The 20766-nt window shown below is 44.5% G+C and overlaps 1 protein-coding gene across 2 annotated transcripts in view; it reads right to left on the minus strand.

The window, feature by feature from the left end:
* Nucleotides 1-166, minus strand: part of LOC143764688 (uncharacterized) — a 173644-nt gene extending 173478 nt beyond the window's left edge. For both annotated transcript variants that reach the window (XM_077250525.1, XM_077250523.1), the window contains exon 1: nt 21-166. In XM_077250525.1, coding sequence (XP_077106640.1) covers nt 21-98 — 78 coding nt within the window. In that variant the 5' untranslated portion in view covers nt 99-166. The remainder of the gene's footprint in view (nt 1-20) is intronic.
* Between the last annotated feature and the right edge of the window lie 20600 nt (nt 167-20766).

Here is a 20766-nt window from a genome sequence, read left to right on the forward strand (position 1 = left end):
ATGTCATCAGAATCTCTCACCTCTCCAGTAAGCCGGAAGAGGATCTCTAGGGTGAGGTGTAAAATCCTCTCTGCCATCTTGTCTCTGTACATATCCATCCTTGATGGGTAATTCAGAAAAATGTTCTTATATAGAAGATCTTCACTGAGAGGCTCTGATATTTTAAAGATCTGAATGAGAAGAGGAGACGATGTAACATCATAAACATCCTGTGTAATAATACAAATACTGGAGATAATAAGGGAAACATATGAGAAGATTTGTTATTTTGCAGTATTTAGTTTTCTTCTTTACGTCTACTAATAAAACCTATATATTTTAGGCCACAGACAACAAGCAGTTACTACGATACTTACATGCCTAACAATGGTGTCTGGGCCTGCAATATACTAAGGTCTATTAGGCAGGGACAGAGGCAGCGTCCAGTAAGTTACCTTTTAACACCCCCATACACATCAGACTAAAGTTACATGAAAGCACTGATTTCAGGGGGTTTGGTAGACTATATAATGTATTTGGGAGCCTCCTGACAGATTATCCTCCCAGAAGGATCTGACATCCTAAATTTCAGAGGCTAATCCGGTTGTTCTTCCTGTAGATAATCCTCCGCTAGAGGAGTCTGGAGGCGACTCTCTCATAGAGATGTTGAGTCCTCATCCGTCCCTGGCTTTCTGATGTAGAGAGATCCAAGTAATAACACACAGCACAAGAGATGTGTATTCATATGCAGGGATCTCCCAGGAGCTCGCCTCTGACTCACTGGGCTCACCCCTCCTGTTTATATAGGAATGAGATAAGCATTTACAGACATGCGTACAAGGGCTCATATTCTCTAACAAAGAGTATCTATTCTACTGATAACGTTCACTTCTGGAATGCAGGTTACAATATGGCAAAGGAATGCGTCCATAAAAGGAAATGTCTACCTTGCTCAAGTTTCTTCATATACGTCTCTGAGTAGAGGAAGACAAAATGGATTCTTCAATCTGATCTCTACAATTCCCCCCTTTGACATATTCCTTTTATAATCTATCACAAATCCCCCTTTAACATATCCATATTTTAGATTACCACAGGGCCAAAGACAAAGCCTTTATTTTTGGTATTACACATGTACACGCTTGTATTCAATAAGAGAATCAAATCTACTATCAATTCTTCCGTTTAACTCTCACAACCTTTTCTTTGTTCTGCAATAAGTATACTAAAATATAAAAACAAAAATTAGTACAGTAATATTAATTAGAATCACTAGAGGATAACATAAGAATGAAGAAGAAAATTTATACTCTTGCATCCATTACACAAAATTTATCTGTGCATACTGAGATACTCTTGAGCACAATCTGGAATAGTACGTATATGACTACAATAATCATAACTATATGTATTATGCTCTGCATAATCCCAGCAACCCACCCGCCGATTCCTCTGAACCAGTTGGCTGGGTTGAGGAAAGAGAAAGTATCAGACCACCAGCTATCCTTATTCTGGTCATTGTCTTTATCATACTGATCTCTGAGTCGTTGTATGTCCTTTAATTTAAATGTCATGTACTAATTTTCTATGATGTTATATGAATCTATTGTTCAAAGGGGCTAGAGAATTTAGTCTATCCCATGCCTCCGTTGAGATTAACATTATTAACATCAATATCATGAGTTTTGTACTGCTTTTTTGCAGTGGCTTGCATGTATCCATGATGCCTTTCCTTCAAGCTTGACTGATGTAGGTGTTGTCAACAGGACTTGGAAGGGTCCGTCAAATCTTGGTTCAAGAGCCTTTCTGGTGTGTCTTTTTACATAGACTTGATCACCTGGTTCCAACTTGTGACTTCCTTCAGTGTTGTCAGGATCTGGAAGGGAAGCAAAAACTTGTGCATGCACCTTAGTTAATTGTTTCTGAAGATTTTGCACATAAGAAGTCAATGACTCAATATTTAACACAAGTTGTTGTGGAAAATAACATCCTAAATTGGCAGTCCTGCCAAACAAAATTTCATATGGAGACAGTTTAGTCTTACCCCTTGGGGTATTGCGTATTGAGTAAAGGGCCAGTGGAAGGCATTCTGTCCAAGGCTTTCCTGTTTCAGCCATGGCTTTCTGTATTTTTAATTTTAAAGTTCCATTCATGCGTTCCACCTTACCAGAACTTTGAGGATGGTACGGAGTGTGTAACTGACTTTCAACACCCAACATTTTCAGTACATTTTGAAATATTTCTCCAGTGAAATGAGTACCCCTATCTGACTCGATCACTTCAGGGAGACCGTAACGGGGTATCAGTTCGGCAACTAGCTTTACAGCAGTGTTTTTAGCTGAAGCCTTCCGAACTGGATAGGCCTCTGGCCACCCCGAGAACATGTCCACACATACCAACACATACTCATACCCATTACTTTTTGGCAGCTGGATAAAGTCTATTTGTAATCGCTGAAACGGATAGAGAGGTCGGACGTGGTGCTTCATAGGGGTCTTTGTTGTCTGTCCGGGATTATGTGCCAGGCATATAGCGCATGTTGCACAATAGTCTCTTGCGTAGTTGCCAAAACCTGGAGCCAACCAGACTTGCTTTGCCAGTAGTGTCATTGCATTTGCAGACACATGAGTAGGGTGGTGCAGTCCACCAACTACAATCGGGTACCAGGCTCTAGGTAGACATATTAGTCCATCTTTCTTCCAAATTACTGCTTGTTCTTCTGCCCCTTCCTTTTTCCACCTGTCCCTCTCCTCTTCTCCTGCATCTTCCTGTGCTTGTCTCAGTCTATCTTCAGTATTTTCTGTGGGGTTTACAGTATGAACCTGCTGTAAGGGTTTGACCGCTGCTGCTTTGGCTGCTTTATCAGCCCTATCATTTCCCCTAGATTCCCTAGTGTCGAGTCTCACATGTGCAGCTACCTTAATTACTGCTACTTCTTTTGTTTCTTGTGCAGCCTCTAAGATCTGTTTGATCAGAGAAGCATGTTTTACAGGTTGGCCTGACGCTGTCATGTAACCTCTAGCTCTCCAGATTACTCCAAAGTCAAACACAATACCATGTGCATACCTAGAATCAGTGTATATATTAGCTGTCTGATTCTCAGCTATTTTTAGCGCTTCAATCAATGCTGTTAGTTCTGCTTCTTGTGCAGACTGTTTCGGTGGAAGAGGTTCTGCTTTGAGAGTTTCAGATTCTGACACAACTGCATACCCTGTATGGAAATTACCTGTGTCATCTGCAAACCTACTACCATCTATAAACAGCTCTAAATCTGGATTTTGAAGTGGTGTTTCGGATACATTGGGTAAGCCTACCGTTTCTTGTAAAATGAGCTCTGTACAATCATGTGTGTCTGTAGGGAAAAAATTTGCGTGTGGATCAGTGTCCTTATTCCCCCCTTCAGACTCGAGAGGTAGCAGTGTAGCTAAATTGAGAGTCTGAAGCCTTGCAAATGTGATAGTAGAGGGAAGCAGCAAAGAACACTGTAGCCGCAAATGTCTGGCCATGGAAATGTGTTTTGGCTGGACCTGGTTTAATATCCCATAAACATCATGCGTAGTTTGAACTGTGAGTGGATACTCTAGGACAATTTCTGATGCTTTGTCCAACAATAGCGAGACAGCAACAACCACACGTACACAGGTTGGCGCTGCCCTGGCTACTGGATCTAACCTTGCTGAAAGATATGCAATTGGTCTTTGTTTCCCTGCATGCTTCTGGGTAAGAACTCCTGTAGCATGGGAATCAACTTCTGCAGCCATAAGCTGAAATGATTTGGTGTAGTCTGGTAGCCCTAACGCTGGAGCTGAAACAAGGGCATCTTTTAATTGTTGGAACGAAATCTGACCTTCTTTTGTCAACAAATAAGGTTCACTTTTTACACAGTCATATAGTGATTGCATTAGTTGACTGGCATGTATAATCCATTGTCTACAATGAGACACTATTCCTAAAAATGCTCGTAGCTGTTTATGATTTCTAGGCTCATTCATCTGTCTTATTGCTTCAGTTCTTTGAGGTGTAAGATGCTTTTTACCTTGAGAAATGCAATGACCTAGAAAGACCACTTTGATCTGACAAACTTGTAGCTTTTGTCTATTCACTTTACACCCTTCTTTTCCTAGAAAACATAGTAAACTCACAGTGGACCTTTCTGCTGTTTCTAGATCTGGGCAGCAAAGTAGTAGGTCATCCACATACTGCAAAATTACTACCTGTGATTCAGGTTCAAACCTTTGAAGAACTGTTTGTAGGGCATTTGAATAAAGAGTAGGGGAGTGTATCATTCCCTGTGGAAGGCGTGTCCACGCCAACTGTTTGCCCTTAAATGTAAATGCAAATAAATGCCAACTATCTTGGTGTAAAGGAACCGAGAAAAATGCATTTGAAAGATCTATTACAGTAAACACTTGAGAACTGGCTGGTATCTGTGATAGTAACGTATGAGGATTGGGTACAACTGGGGTGATAGGATCTAGAACTTTGTTTATTTCTCTTAGATCATGTACCATACGATATTTGGGCATAGAACTCTTATCAAGAGTTCTCTTTTTGACTGGATACAGAGGGGTATTAGCAGGTGATTGTATCTCTACCAAAACTCCTTTCTCTCTATATCCCTCTATCTGTTTTGTAATTGCTAATTCCTGCTGGGCACTCACAGGGTATTGTCTGAGCTGTGGGAGAACAGCTCCTGGATGCACAGATAATTTTACAGGAGAAATATGCAATAATCCCACATCAGTGTCACCCTGTGCCCACAGTGTTTCTGGGACCATTGAGAGATCTAGATCTGTGGTGTACTCTTTTTCTTCAGCATAATCCTCAAAAGCCTGAATTCTGACATATTGTTCTAATGATTCTGCATCATCAGGGATAGTCAACATAACTGTGCCATCTTCCCTAAAATTGATGTTAGCTTCTAATTTCTTTAGTACATTAGTTCCTAACAGACATGTTGGGGCACCTCTGGCATACAAAAATCTGGATGCAAAACATTTAGGTCCTAATGAGACCTCTAGGGGCACAGTATATGGCAGTGTTCGAATTACCCCATCATAACCCTCAGCAAAAGTTGTTTGTTCTGAAATATCTTCCGGATTTGGAAGAAAATCTTGATTCAAAATTGAGGAAGTTGCACCTGTATCTATCAAAAATGGAATCTCTCTCCCCCCCACATTCACCTGTATCATAGGTCTCCTAGCTGGTAGGGAAGTTTGTAACACATCGAGTCAATCTGAATCTGGTATGGGACCATCTATGATGGTAGATTTCTGCTGGTTGTCCGTTTGGGGAGGGTTATTTCTGGGAACAAATTTGCCTGACTTTATATCTGCCAACTTCTTCCTGCACTCTCTTTGGAAATGACCTGGCTTTTTACAGTAGTGACAAGGAAAATTGTGTCTCACTCTTCCTCCTGTATTAGCTTGTGCTATTCTAACAGGCTTACGATTCTCTCTCATATCCATGGCTATTCCTAAACATCGTTGTTTCACAATATTTGGTTGTTCAATTGTTCTCCAATCTGGAGTAGAGGATTTAAATTTTTCTCTGATTTTCGGATCTAGCCCCTCTATTAATTGTTTTGTAAAAAGTCTCCTTACTGAAGCATCAGTCAAATCCAATCCTTCATCCCTAAAGCTATTTTCTAGTTCCTGACTATATTCTTCAATATTTTGCCCAAATTTCTGCATAATCACACCTGTAGACCCCCTTTCCCTCTGTTTTCCCCTCATGAAAATTATTAATGCCTCTGTGAACTGGGTACCTGATGCTTCTGTCTGTAAGGCACCCCCTTCTGCCACTGGTCTATTGGGCTGTAGGTGTGTCAATAATTCCTGAAAAAGTCCGGGGGACATTTTCATTCTACATAATTCTTCCCCGTCCGCCCAGACCCCAGCATGAGTCTGCATGATTTGTTGTATATACTGTGCAAATCTAACTGGAAACTGGATAGGATCTGGTGCGTTATGTAAGAGGGACATACCCTCGGCAGGGGACCAAGGGAAGTATTGTCTGGTCTGATGATATCTGGTGTTCATTACCCCGTCAGCACCAGCTTCTCTAAAAGGTCTTGGTACTACCCTAACAGGGGCAAGTACAGCGCCATATCTAGGTGTACCACAGGCTAGGCAATCATTTCTCCAATCTGGATTTTGTTGTCCACAGTGTGAACATTCCCATCCTCCTACCCCACCAAGATTGGGATACAAGGCTGGAAATTGTTTTCCTCCTTCTGCTCTTCCAGATGGTACAAATGATTGGGCTTTTGGATCTAGGTAAGGTGGTGGGATTATGTCACAACTTTTTCTCTTTCCCATGATCCATTTGGAAGTGTCTGGATCATACTTCCAATTCTCCTCTTTTGCTGTTTTTGAGACCTCTATCATACAATGTATGATTTCTTCCCACCCATTGTCTTTGATAATTCCACCTCGTTCTTTACTCAGTCTTTCCCATTCTGTACTGAACATAAGTGCTTCTGAAATTCCCAATTTTCCTCTTACTCTTCTAATCTGTCTTCTGACTATCTTTCCACATCTTTCCTGTATGATATCTGCTGCTTCCACTTGTCCTAAAACAGTTTTGGTCTGTTTATTTCTCATTTTAGCTATTTCTACCCCAGGTGACGTTTGGACAATCACTGTGGTGATGTCTCGTTGCCTTCTCTCCTAGGGAGCTAAAATATCCTTTCAATATTTGCTATTTCTACCCCAGGTGACGTTTGGACAACCACTTCCTCTGTTGGTGGCGTCTCGTTGCCTTCTCTCCTAGGGAGCTAAAATATTGAAGGGCTTGTCTGCTCTGTTTCTTCTAATATGCAGGACGTACTTAAGTGCTATTATGCACACAGACCCAGCAACACCATACAGATCACAAAACTTTCTGTGTCAGTTAGCATACTTGTCCCAGGCTCATGGACCCGCGTCCTGGGCTCATTCTATCACACCTTATCCAGGGAATGTAGAAACAAGTTCTATAGGAGAGTCAAGCATGGGCGGAGGTCTCCCAGAAGGACGCAACCACATGACCCAGTTAGGCTGACTTCACCAATAACCTTGTTCTAACAATCGTGGCTTATTGTTCTACGCACTTCTATTCTTCTTTCACAACATGTCACAACCTTCACACTGCTCACACACTGTTCACACACTGTTCACACACTGTTCACACACTGCTAGACTCATAAATCTATACAATATGGTAACCCGAGTTTTATAGGTATCTACTCACTACTAGACTAACCCAGCGTGACACGGCTCATAGAGATCTTTCGGATAATACAGGGCAGATAAAAGAGAACTAATAATGTCTCTTACCTGGCCAGGTTTTTCAGTTCATTTGCCGTCCATTATCCGAGATCTCCGTTGTCCGTATCCGCAGGTAAATCTCGAGCAAACACTCTCTCCTCAGGTCCCTGTTCAGGCGCCAGAATTGTTGAGTCCTCATCCGTCCCTGGCTTTCTGATGTAGAGAGATCCAAGTAATAACACACAGCACAAGAGATGTGTATTCATATGCAGGGATCTCCCAGGAGCTCGCCTCTGACTCACTGGGCTCACCCCTCCTGTTTATATAGGAATGAGATAAGCATTTACAGACATGCGTACAAGGGCTCATATTCTCTAACAAAGAGTATCTATTCTACTGATAACGTTCACTTCTGGAATGCAGGTTACAATATGGCAAAGGAATGCGTCCATAAAAGGAAATGTCTACCTTGCTCAAGTTTCTTCATATACGTCTCTGAGTAGAGGAAGACAAAATGGATTCTTCAATCTGATCTCTACAGAGACCACAGGAAAGCTGGAATATTTGTGTGTATGGGGGAGTTGGAAGAGATAGTCATCTGCCAAATGATCGCTCAGCCAACACTTATTCCATGTGTATGGAGCCGTTAGTATTACACTGACAGGAAGTGATGATATACGGCACTACAGTAGTACAATGCATCACCAGAGCCATTTGAGGCTAAAGACACAGCCAGAATAAAGTCTTTTAGTAGAAATAAAAAAAATACACTTTTCCATTTTTATTTAAAAATAACAAACACAGTTATACTCACCTAACGCCTATTCCACCGAAGCCCTCGTTCTCCTGTAATAAAACAAAAATCCCTCACCTGTCGATTGTTCTGTCCCGCGCCGTAATCCATGTCTGGAGAAAAAAACTGTTTTCAACATGGACTGTGCCAAGATGCGACTGTCTGGAGCACCGTCAGCTAGCGAGGATCTCACCATAGAAGTTATCATCGTCATAGAGGTTACCTCCTGTCACTGAGGCTCCATTCCCAGCCGAGCTGAGCTGCGGTGAGATCCCCGCTAGCTGACGGTGCTCCAGACAGACGCATCTTGGCACCGTCCAGGTTGAAAACCATTTTTCCCGCAGACATGGATTTCGGTATGGGGCAGAACAACTGACAGGTGAGGAATACGGTTGTTTTTTATTTTTGTTTTATTACAGGAGAACGAGGGCTACTGTGGAATAGGCATTAGGTGAGTTTAACTGTGTTTGTTCTTTTTAAATAAAAATGGAAAAGTGTGTTTTGTCTTATTTCTAATAAAAAACTTTATTCTGGCTGTGTCTTTATTTACCATATAATTCTAGGATTAGTAATGGATAAGTGTCTTATAGTCGCTTCTCCATTACTAAGTCGTGGGCTTGATGTCACCTGACAATACAAAGGTGACATCAACTCCACAAATATGAACCCCACTTGCCACCGCTACAGGGCAATTGAATAGATCCGGGCAAAGCGCCAGAATTGTCGCATCTACAGTAATAGATGTGCCTTATCTGGGCGGCTGCTGGCTGCTATTTTTAGGCTGGGGGGGTCAATATCCCTGGCCCCTTACCAGCCTAAGAATACCAGCCCTCAGTTGTGAGCTTTAGTAAGGCTGGTTGTCAAAAATGGGGGGACCAGATGCTGGTTTTGTAATTATTTATTCAAATACAGCATGGGGACCCTCTATTCTTGATAACCAACCTTGCTGAAGCTGACAGCTGAGGGTTGCAGCCACCAGCTGTGAGTTTTGCCTGGCTGTTATAAAAACTTAACTCCAGCTCAACCAGTTGCTCTATGCCTATCCACCTGGAGCTCAGACACCAGCCTTGCCCTGGCCTCACATCAAGGATAATAGAAAAAATTGGAGTCCGGCTCAACAGGACTGGATTTTCCTTTTTTTTTTATAGTCATGAGTAAGACCGCTTAATGCAGTCGAAATGCGTCGACGGGGTCATGTCGACCATGTACATTTTTCTTTTGTATGCACTATAACTTCTTTTGAAAAATAAAAAGCAAAGGAAAATTCAGTCCTGTTGAGCTGGACTCCAATTTTTTCTATTTTGCCTGGCTGTTTATAGAAAATACAGGGGAACCCACGTGTTTTTTTTAATTTATTTATTTATAGCGCAGGCGGCAGCTGATGAATACCCCCATCAGCCGCTCCTGCTGTCACTGTTCTTAGCGGCAGCAGGTGTAGTCTGATGGGAGTAATAGTCCCATCAGCTGACACCTGCTGTCTCTTTGGTACAAAATTCCGTGACACATCCATGGTATCAATATGATAACTGCAAGGTGTAGTTCATAAAATGTGGTCACTTATGGGGGGTTTTATGTTCTGGCACCTCATGGGCTCTCCCAGTGGGTCATGAAACCTGCAAACTATAACATTTAAATCTGCCGCTCCTTGCCTTCTGAGCTTTGCACTGTGCCTGAGAAATATTTCCAGATTACATGTAAGGTCTTGGCGCACTCAGGAAAAAATGGACCTCAGTTTGTTGTAAAAAAATGTCCTATTAGCCCTTAGAAAAATTAAAAACTTGGGGCTAAAACAACATTTTAGTGGTAAAAACAGGGATTTTTGTGTACTCACCTTAAAATCCTTTTCTCTGAGCCAGTCATTGGGGGACACAGGACCATGGGTTTATGCTGCTGCTACTGGGAGGCTGACACTAAGTAGAAACAAAAAGATTAGCTCCTCCTCTGCAGTATAAACCACACACTGGCTCCAGCCGATCCAGTTCTGTGACAAAGCAGTAGGAAAAACAAGAACATTATATTAAAGTATACCAATGTCAAATCAAAGATCAAACTCGAGCCGATAGGCCAACAGGGTGGGTGCCGTGTCCCCCAATGAGTGGCTCGGAGAAAAAGATTTTACGGTCAGTGCACAAAAATCCCTGTTTCTCCTTCGCTCATTGGGGGACACAGGACCATGGGACATCCTAAAGCAGTCCCTGGGCGGGAAACTGACAGGACATACTAGATCTCATGCACCAGCCGCATAGAGATGCGATACTGCCGCCTGCAAGATTAGTCTTCCAAGGCTCACATCTGCTGAAGCCTGAGTGTGAACGTTGTAGTGCTTCGAGAAGGCGTGCAGACTAGACCAAGTCGCAGCCTTGCAAACCTGTTCCGCCGACGCCTGGTGCCGAATGGCCCAGGAGACTCCCACCGAACAAGTGGAGTGTGCCTTAATCCCCGCTGGGATAGGCTTGATTCTGACGCGGTAGGACTCCAGAATAGCGAAGTAGTACCGTAAGTACTTTTCTGTGACCCTCGAGATGAACAAACAAAATGTCCGTCTTATGGAAGGGTGCCATCCTTGATACGTACGTTCTGAGAGCCCTGACTAGATCCAGGGTGTGAAAAGCCCTTTGAAAGCGATGTATAGGAGCCGGGGAAAAAGAAGGCAGGACAATATCCTCATTAAGGTGGAAGGAAGAAACCACCCTGGGTAAGAAAGATGGAGACGGCTTGAGGACTACCTTGTCCGGGTAAAAGTTCAGAAAGGGAGCTCTACAGGACAGGGCGGCCAACTCCAATACACGCCTGATGGACGTCACTGCAACAAGAAAGACAACCTTCCATGAAAGACAGGTGAGCGAGAAATCCTGTAGCGGTTTGAAGGGAGAACCCTGTAGAACATCCAAGACCAGGTTTAGGTCCCAGGGATCCAAAGGCCTTCTATAGGGGTACCATATGTGAGACCCCCTGAATGAAAGTCTTTACCTGCAGATTGGAAGTAATTCTGTGCTGGAACAAGACAGATAAGGCAGAAATTTGACCATTAAGAGAACTAAGTGCTAGGCCTGAGTTCAGACCAGCCTAAAGAAACTTCAGAATGGCCGGAATGCAGAAAACAAGAGGAGAATGACCACAGACCCTGCACCATGCGAAGAATGATTTCCAGGTATGGTGCTAGATGCGCATGGAATAGGTTTCTGAGCATTAATCATGGTGAAGACCACTTCCTGAGAGAACCCAGCCTGGGTTAGGACCCAGGATTCAGCGGCCATGCCGTTAAACGCAGTGCCCCTAAATTCTGGTGGTAAATCAGTCCCTGAGAGAGCAAGTCTGGATGATCCAGTACTTGCCAGGGAACGTCGCTGATGAGCTGCTCCAGCTCTGCATACCACGTCCGGCGCGGCCAATCCAGGGCTACTAGGATTACCGGTGTTCCTTCCATCTGGACCTTTCTGATGACTCTTGGGAGCAATGGAAGTAGAGGAAACACATACGGAAGGCGAAACTGATGCCAAGGAATGACCAGAGAAGCCATCAGATCAACGTCCGGAGTCCCCCAGCAATGACAAATCTGCTGAAAGATCTCAGGATGCAGAGACCACTCCCCGGAAGCAAGACCCTGGCAGCTGAGGAAGTCCGCTGCTCAGTTTTTCACCCCTGGTATGTGAACCGCTGAGAAGATTGAGTGGTTCTTCTCGGCCCAACAAAGAATGTGCTTCACCACACACATTGCGGCCTTGCTGCAGATGCTCCTCTGATGGTTGATATATGCCACAGCTGTGGCGTTGTCCGATTGTATTCGGATGGGGCAACCCGCAAGAAGCTGATGAAACCATTGCAGGGTTAATAGAATCACGCGGATTTCCATAATGTTAATTGGGAGATCAGCGTCCCTGGGCAGTGTGATGTCGAAAGACAGCCCCCCAGCCCAGGAGACTGGCATCGGTGGTGACCACCAGCTACTGGACCGGAAGGAATGATCTCCCCTGGGTGAGAGACGACTGCATCGTCCACCACCTGAGTGCCAGCTTGACCCGTGGCAACAAGCAACATAGTCAGTCGAGGAAGAACAGGTTCCTGTCCCAGGCTGCTAGGAGCGCATGTTGTAGAGGCTGAAGGTGAAACTGGGTGAAAATAACCAATTCCATTGCTGCTACCATCGTGCCCAGGACCTCCATGCCAAATCGGATGGAAAGAGGACGTGAGCGACAGAGTGCCCTGGCTCCCTGTGCCGGACCTTGACAAACTTGTTGAGAAGTTTCAGGTCCAGAATGGGCCGCACCGTCCCATCTTTCTTCGGAACCACAAATAAGTTCAAATAGAACCCCTTGAACCTCTCGTTTTCTGGGACTTAAATGATGACCCCATTTTGTTGCAGTGAATCTCAATGGCTTAGTAGAAGGACCGTGCCTGTGCCTTTATTTTGGGCAGGCGAGAGGGAAAGAATCGTGATGTAGGATGGGAAGAGAATTCTATTTTGTAACCGGAAGACACCAGGTCCCTGACCCATTGGTCGTGAACGACGGAGGGCCAGGTATTGCGAAATACGAGTAGACGGCCGCCTACTCTGCTGGGGTCGACCAGATAATGCCGCAAGTCTTTGAGCTGAGAATCTGTGGGACCTAGTTCCCTTAGATCTGGATTGTTTGGGGTGCTTTTTCCAGGACTGGGTGGACTTATACGAATCAGGGGGACCCCTGTCTCCACGGGAAGAGCGTCCCGAGCCAGAAGAGGTAGCTGTATTGGACCAAACGGGATTGCTGTGAAAGAATCGGAAACGCGTCTGCTTCACAGAAGTTTATGACGTAGAACAGTAAAAATTAAAAAATCATATTTTTTTCACAAAAATGATATTTTCACCCCCAATTTTTTATTTTCCCAAGGGTAACAGGAGAAATTGGAGACCTAAAGTTATTGTGCAATTTGTCCTGAGTATGCTGATACCCCATATGTGGGTGTAAACCACTGTTGGGCCGCATGGTAGAGCTCGGAAAGGAAGGAGCGCCGTCTGACTTTTTCAACGCAAAATTGGCTGGAATTGAGATTGGATGCCATGTCGCGTTTGAAGAGCCCCTGATGTGCCTTATCAGTGAAAACCCCCTCAAGTGACACCATTTTGGAAACTAGACCCTCAATTGAACTTATCTAGATGTGTGGTGAGCACTTTCAACCCCCAAGTGCTTCACAGAAGTTTATAACATAGAGCCATAACAATAAAAAAAATATTTTTTCCACAAAAAATGATCTTTTTGCCCCCATTTTTTTTATTTTACCAATGGTAACAGGGAAATTGGACCCCAAAAGTTGTTGAGCAATTTGTCCTGAGTACGCTGATAACCCATATATATGGGAATACTACTTTTGAAGCACAGTGCAACGCTCAGAAGGGAAGAGACCATATTGGAGTTCACATTTTGCTGGAATGGTTTGAGGGTGCCATGTCACATTGGCAGAGCCCCTGAGGTGAGCGGGGATCTCACCGAAGTCATCGCAGTTCAGCCCGGCTGGGAACGGAGTGTCAGTGACCGGAAGTAACCTCAATGTCTCCCCCGGTCACTGACACTGCATTCCCAGCAGCTCATTCTCAGCCTGGATGGTCACATCTTGGCACCGTCCAGGTTGAAAACTAATTATCCCCCAGACATGGATTACGGCGTGTGACAGAATGACCGATAGGTGAGGGATACTGTTGTTTTTTTATTTTGTTTTATTACTGGAGAACGGGGGCTTTCGTGGAATAGGCGTTTGGTGAATAGAACTGTGTATTATTTTTAAATAAAAAAGTAAAACTGTGTTTTGCTTTATTTCTAATAAAAGACTTTATTTTGGCTGTGTCTTTATTTACCATGTAACTATAGGATTTGTAATGTATAGGTATCTTATAGATGCTTCTACATTACTAATCCATGGGCCTGATGTCACCTGACAATACAAAGGTGATATCAACCCCACAAATATGAACCCCACTAGCCACCGCTACAGGGCAAGTGGGAAGAGTCAGGCAAAACTCTAGAATTGGCGCATCTAATAGATATGCCTTTTCTGGGCAGCTGTGGGCTGCAATTTGCAGGCTGGGGGGGTCAATATCAATGTCCCCTTACCAGCCTGAGAATACCAGCTTTAGCAAGGCTGATTGTCAAATTTTTTAAAATTATAATTTAATATCAAAGTTTGTGCTGAATGTAGTCGATTTTCCATAGTCTATAAACATAAGCAGTTGAAATATTATACTTGGAAGCCAGGAAAAAAAATTGTGTCACATAGTGTTATTTATTTAAATAATAAAAAAAACAGCCTGGGAACCCCTCTATTCTTGATAAGCAATTTTGCTGAAGATGACAGCTGAGGGTTGCAGCCCCCAGCTGTGAGTTTTGCCTAGCTGGTTATAGAAAATACAGGGGAACCCATGCCGTTTTTTTCATTTATTTATAGTTCAGGTGGCAGCTGATGAATACCCCCATCAGCCACTCTTGCTGTCACTATTATTAGCAGCAGCATATAACTCTCATCATTCTCCCTTGTTCACCCCGATCGCCTGCAGAGCAGGGGAGAATGATGAGAGCCGTGTTCAGCACCCGGCGACGGGGAAAAGCGCTTACTGTAAAGCTTTTTCCCTGGCGCCAGTCCATGTGGTACTGATACGGTATATGGGCAGCACACGGATGCCACAATATGCCACAAGTATTACTCACATGGACACTGACATCTCCGGTACTGGAAATATCAGGTCGTGTAAAAGAGTCCTTACAGCGAGTTTTTATGTTTAGCTGCTGTCACACACTACAAGATGCTTTTTATTGCAAAAAATAGTTTTTGCATCACCACATTTTGAGAGCTATAGTTTTTCCATATTTTGGCCTGGAATCATGTGAGGTCTTGTTTTCTGAGGGACTAATTGACGTTTTTATTGGTACCATTTTCGGGCACATGACATTTTTGATCGCTTACTATTCCGATTTTTGGGAGGCAGAATGAACAAAAACCAGCAATTCATAAATTTATTTTGGGGGTGTGAGGGTTTATGCCATTCTGTGTGTGGTAAAAATGATAAGGCAGTTTTATTGTTTGGGTCAGTACGATTACAGCGATGCCTCATTTATATGAGTTTTTTCTATGTTTTGGCGCTTATATACAATAAAAATTATTTTATAGAAAAAATAATTATTTTTGCATCACTTTATTCTGAGAGCTATAACTTTTATATTTTTCCTCAGATGGAGCTGTATTGTGGCTTGTTTTTTGCGGGACCAGATGAAGTTTCCAGCGGTGCCAAGTTTATTTATATCTGTCTTTTTGATCGCGTTTTATTCCACTTTTTGTTCGGCAATATGATGATAAAGCATTGTTTTTTGCCTTGTTTATTTTTATTTTTATGGTGTTCACTTGTGGGACACTTTTATAGGTCGGATCATTGCGGATGCGGCGATACCAAATATGTGTACTTTTATTGTTTATATTTTTGTTCATTCAAATATTTATTTAGAGATAGAATATAAATTGATTTTTTTATTATTATTTTTGATTAAAAAAAAAATATTTTTACAATTATTTAAAAAAATTGTTTTATTTTTTTCTAACTTTTTTACTTTGTCCCACTTTGTGACAATCATTTTTTGCAGGCTGATCACTTCTATAGCATATAGATGAAGCAGCATCTGCATGCTATAGAAACTGTCAGCTCTGCACTGAGAGACTTGCTGATCATGCATTGTGCATGATCAGCAAGTTTCCTAGTGCTGGTGACCCGGATGTCGTCATGACGACATCGGGTCACCATTGCAACGATCGGGTCACCATTGCAACGATCGGGTCCCGGCGTCATGCCACGGGGTCTCCGATCCAAAGGCAGAGGACAGCCCTATATGGGCTTCCGGAATGCTGCGATTGTGTTCGATCGCAGTATTTTGGGGGCTAAAGTGCTGGGAGCGGTCTGTGACCGTTCCTGGCACCTAATGCCGGGTGTCAGCTGTCAGAATCAGCTGACACTGGTGGCGATCACCCACGCACTCCCCATGAGCTCAGGCGATCGCGATAACGTAATATTCTGTCCATGGTCAGATAGGCCCAGGTCACATGAAGGGAATATTACATCCAATGACAGAAAGCGGTTAATTAGCTGTGATGTTCTCGGTGAAGTACATTATACCATATTGTATATGTAGGGGTAGTACTGTGAGATCATTAGAAAGTGGGGCGATGCCAGCCCTGTGGAAACATAATCCTGTGTGTGTGGGAAGCTGCAATTGTGGGAACTTTATGCTGTGTGTGGGGCTATGGCGGTAGTGTGGAAATATCTTTTCTTTGAGAGATGCCAGTACTGTGGAAACATTTTACTGTGTGAGGGGCATCATATATACTGCATAAGGGGTGGAAAAAGGTGTGTCATAAGAAGAAAGTATCCTCAGGGCTGTGCGGTAGGGTTAAGCGAAACGGATCGGACAAATTCAAAAGTCAGGTTTCATGAAACCCGACCCGATCCTAGTGTTGGATTGGCCATGAGGTCAGCGATCTTCGCGCCAAAGTTGCGTTTCGTATGACGCGTTCAGCGCCATTTCTCAGCCAATGAAGGAGGACGCAGAGTGTGGGCAGCGTGATGACATAGGTCTCGGTCACCACCATCTTAGAGAAGGGCATGACAGTGATTGGCTTGCTTTCTGCGGCGTCACAGGGGCTATAAAGGGGCGTGCACGCCGACCGCCATCTTACTTCTGCCGATCTTAGCATAGGGAGAGGTTGCTGCAGCTTCGTCAGAAGAAGGGATATAGATAGGGAGGGAAGATTAACCCCCAAACCGCTTGTGCTGTAGCGATTTCCACTGTCCAACACCACCTTTTTTTTGCAGGGACAGTGGAGGCTATATTTTTGTGCATCAGCTCTGTAGCTTATTAGGCTGCCTTATAAGGCTCCCTGATAGCTGCATTGCTGTTTGCACGCTGCTGTGCAAACCAACTTCTTTTTTAAAAGCAAAAATCCTGTTGCTCCTTTCTGCAGTTATCTTGTTTATTTATTCACACTTTTGTGTGCAGCAGTCCTTTTTGTTGCTGCCATACTTGTCCTGAGATCATTGTAGGGAGATTGAAATTGTACTACAGTCCTTGGATTTTTTCAGATATCTTCCAGCCACGTTCTGCCACTTACATTGTGTTGTGTTATACACTGGGCCTGAGTTGTGGTGCAGTCTCCCCCCCAAAAAAGGGAGATTCAAATTGCCACAAAGTGAATATACGTCAGTTCTGTTAGTTTGTCGTATATCAGCCAGCCACTTTCTGCCACTTACTTTGTGTTGTGTTATACACTGGGCCTGAGTTGTGGTGCAGTCTCCCCCCCAAAAAAGGGAGATTCAAATTGTCACAAAGTGGATATACGTCAGTTCTGTTAGTTTGTCGTATATCAGCCAGCCACGTTCTGCCACTTACATTGTGTTGTGTTATACACTGGGCCTGAGTTGTGGTGCAGTCTCCCCAAAATAAAAAGGGAGATTTAAATTCTCAACAAGTTTATATACACCTTCTACCTTGTTTTACAGTACCATATAACGGTTGTTATTTTGGTTACATTTTTCCAAAAATGAGGAAGTCTGGTGGAAGAGGCTGTGGGCTGTCATTGCCAGCTGGTACTGATGGTGATGGTGGAGCATCTGGTGGTAGTGGGAAAAGCAAAATAGCACCTAAGGCTGGAGGTGTTGAGCCAGCGTCATCGTCTGGCTACACAAGGCCTCGAAGGCTCCCTTACCTTGGAGTAGGAAAACCGCTTTTAAAGCCGGAGCTGCAGGAAAAAGTTGTGGCTTTCCTTGCTGACTCAGCCTCTAGCTCTTTCGCCTCCTCTTCAGAAAGTTCCAAATATAAAAGCAGCGAGTCATCAGTGGATGCTCCCGGTCAGGAACAAGACGTTTCCTTGTGTCCTTCACCCAAACCAAAAGTGAAGGATGCGTCAGGCGACACTACAGGTTACTCCATGGAGCTCTTTACACATACCGTGCCAGGGTTAGAAAGGGAAATTGTTAACTGCCCATTACAAGATGAATCATGGACATGGAGTGCACTGATGCACAGCCACAGCTAGATTATTATGCTGTTCCATTGACTCGGAAAACTAAATTGCCCTCGCAGTGTACTCAGCCAGAATCTGACCCTGATGAGACTATGGTGCCCCGTCCCGAACGCTATAGCACCTTACACGGTGACTCAGAGGAAGGTGCACATAACATTGAAGAGGAGGTAATAGATGACCCAGATGTTGACCCAGATTGGCAGCCATTGGGGAGAGAGGGTGCTGCTGCCAGTAGCTCAGAAGCGGAGGAGGATGATCCACAGCAGCCATCTACATCGCAACAGCTGTCAACTGGCAGGCCCGTATCAGGCCAAAAACGTGTGTCAAAAACAAAAACAGTTTTAGGACAGCGTGGCCTTCCGGTGAAAGTAGCACAGTGTGCAATGCCTGAAAAGGTATTCGATAGTAGGAAGAGTGCAGTGTGGCAATTTTTTAACCAAGATCCGAATGATCAGTCAAAAGTTATCTGTAAGAAATGCTCAAAGACCTTTAGCAGAGGGAAGAATCTTCAAAATTTAAATACAATGTGCATGCGTAGACATTTAACCAGCATGCACTTGTAAGCCTGGACTAACTACCAAATGTCACGCACCATTGGTGCACCTGCTCAGAATGAAGGTAGTCAGCAATGCAACATTGCTTCCCTCACTGTAAGCCCACCAGTTAGGACACCATTAGCAGCAAATGTGGAGGTATCGTCGCAACGCCAAAGCAGTCAGGGAATCACAAGGTTATTGGTGGGAAACACTGTATGTAGGCCAACATCAAGAATACCATCACCAACCCTCTCTCAATCAGCCATGTCCACCACCACCACCACCTCCACCATATGCAGCTCTCCAGTCCAGCTCACCCTACAAGAGGCTCTCGTTAGGAAAAGAAAGTACTCATCCTCTCATCCGCGTACACAGGGTTTGAACGCCCACATTGCTAGACTAATCTCGATAGAGATGATGCCCTACCGCAGTGGTCCCCAACCTTTCTGACCTTGAGAGCCACATTCAGCTTAGAGAGAGGGTCGCGAGCCACATTCAGCACTGAGAGAGGGTCGCGAGCCACATCCAGCTCCCACCTCCTTCAAAGTAGTGTCAACCAAAGCCCCCATTACAGGTATCATAATAACCAAAGCTTTTCCACAGAAATCACACCAGAGCAGTACACTGAGATCCAGGGGTATTCTCCCAACACACTGTCACATCCAGCTTTGAGCATCTCTTCTAACAGGTAGTACAAACCTCCAGCGTACCATACCTAAAACATCTCTAAACCCCTAAGACCAGTAAATGTGCATCCAGATCTGCAATTCTGTGCAGGGCTACTCACAAAATTCACCATTTTGAGATGTGCTCTTTATATGTTTATACCTGTTTGCTAGACCTGGACCTAATACATCAAGCTGGCAGACAGTCGCGAGCCACAATTCATGGGGCCACGAGCCACATGTGGCTCCCAAGCTACAGGTTGGGGAGCCCTGCCCTACCGGTTGGTTGAAAGCGAAGCTTTCAAAGACCAGATGGCCTACGCAGTACCACGCTATGACCTACCCAGTCGGCACTTCTTTGCGAGAAAGGCCATCCCAGCCCTCCACCAGCATGTCAAAGACCGCATTGTCCATGCACTGAGGCAATCAATCAGTGGAAAGGTGCACCTCACAACAGATGCATGGACCAGTAGGCATGGCCAGGGACGTTACGTGTCCATCACGGCGCACTGGGTTAATGTGGTGGATGCAGGGTCCACTGGGGACAGCAATAGTGGGACAGTTCTGCCTAGCCCACGGTCTAGGAAACAATTGGCTGTAGGCATTCGCCACCTCTCCTCCTCCTCCTTCTCCTCCAGAAGCGAAAGCTCGTCCACAGAGCGCAGTCGCACGACCACTCCATCCACAGCTGCCAGTGTTGCACACAACGTGTCCCATTATCGAACAGCTAGTGGTAAGTGTCCGCAGGCTGTGTTACAAATGAAGTGTTTGGGCGACAACAGACACACTGCAGAAGTACTGGCCGGGTACTTGCAGCAAGAAACTCAGTCATGGCTGGGCAGTGTACATCTTGAAGCAGGCAAGGTAGTCAGTGATAACGGAAGGAATTTTATGGCTGCTATAGCCCTTTCAGAACTAAAACATACCTTGCCTGGCTCACACCTTGAACCTGGTGGTGCAGTGCTTCCTGAAAAATTATCCGGGGTTACCAGCCCTGCTCCTGAAGGTGCGAAGACTTTGCTCACACATCCGCTGGTCGCCTGTACACTCCAGCCGTATGCTGAACTATCAGCGATCGCTGAATCTTCCCCAGCACTGCCTAGTAATCAACGTTGCAACAAGGTGGAACTCAAAACTGCACATGCTTCAGAGGCTGTGCGAACAGCTGTAATTTATTTGTGGGAGGATACACATACGGGCAGGCACTTGGATGGCAGACATGGAGTTGTCTGGTGTGCAGTGGTCGAAGCTACAAGACTTCTGTCAAGTCCTTCAGTGTTTTGAGGAATGCACATGGCTGGTAAGTGCAGACGACGCCATCATAAGCATGAGCATCCCACTAATGCGTCTGCTGATGCAAAGTTTGACGCACATTAAGGAGCAGGCATCTGCAGCCGAGGAGGAGGGAAGCCTTGATGACAGTCAGCCATTGTCTGCTCAGGGAACTCTCCTGGACGAGGTGGCGGATGAAGAGGAGGAGGAGGATGATGGGGATGAATATTTATGGG

Source organism: Ranitomeya variabilis, chromosome 4, assembly GCF_051348905.1.
Source record: "Ranitomeya variabilis isolate aRanVar5 chromosome 4, aRanVar5.hap1, whole genome shotgun sequence".
Taxonomy (NCBI): Eukaryota; Metazoa; Chordata; class Amphibia; order Anura; family Dendrobatidae; genus Ranitomeya; species Ranitomeya variabilis.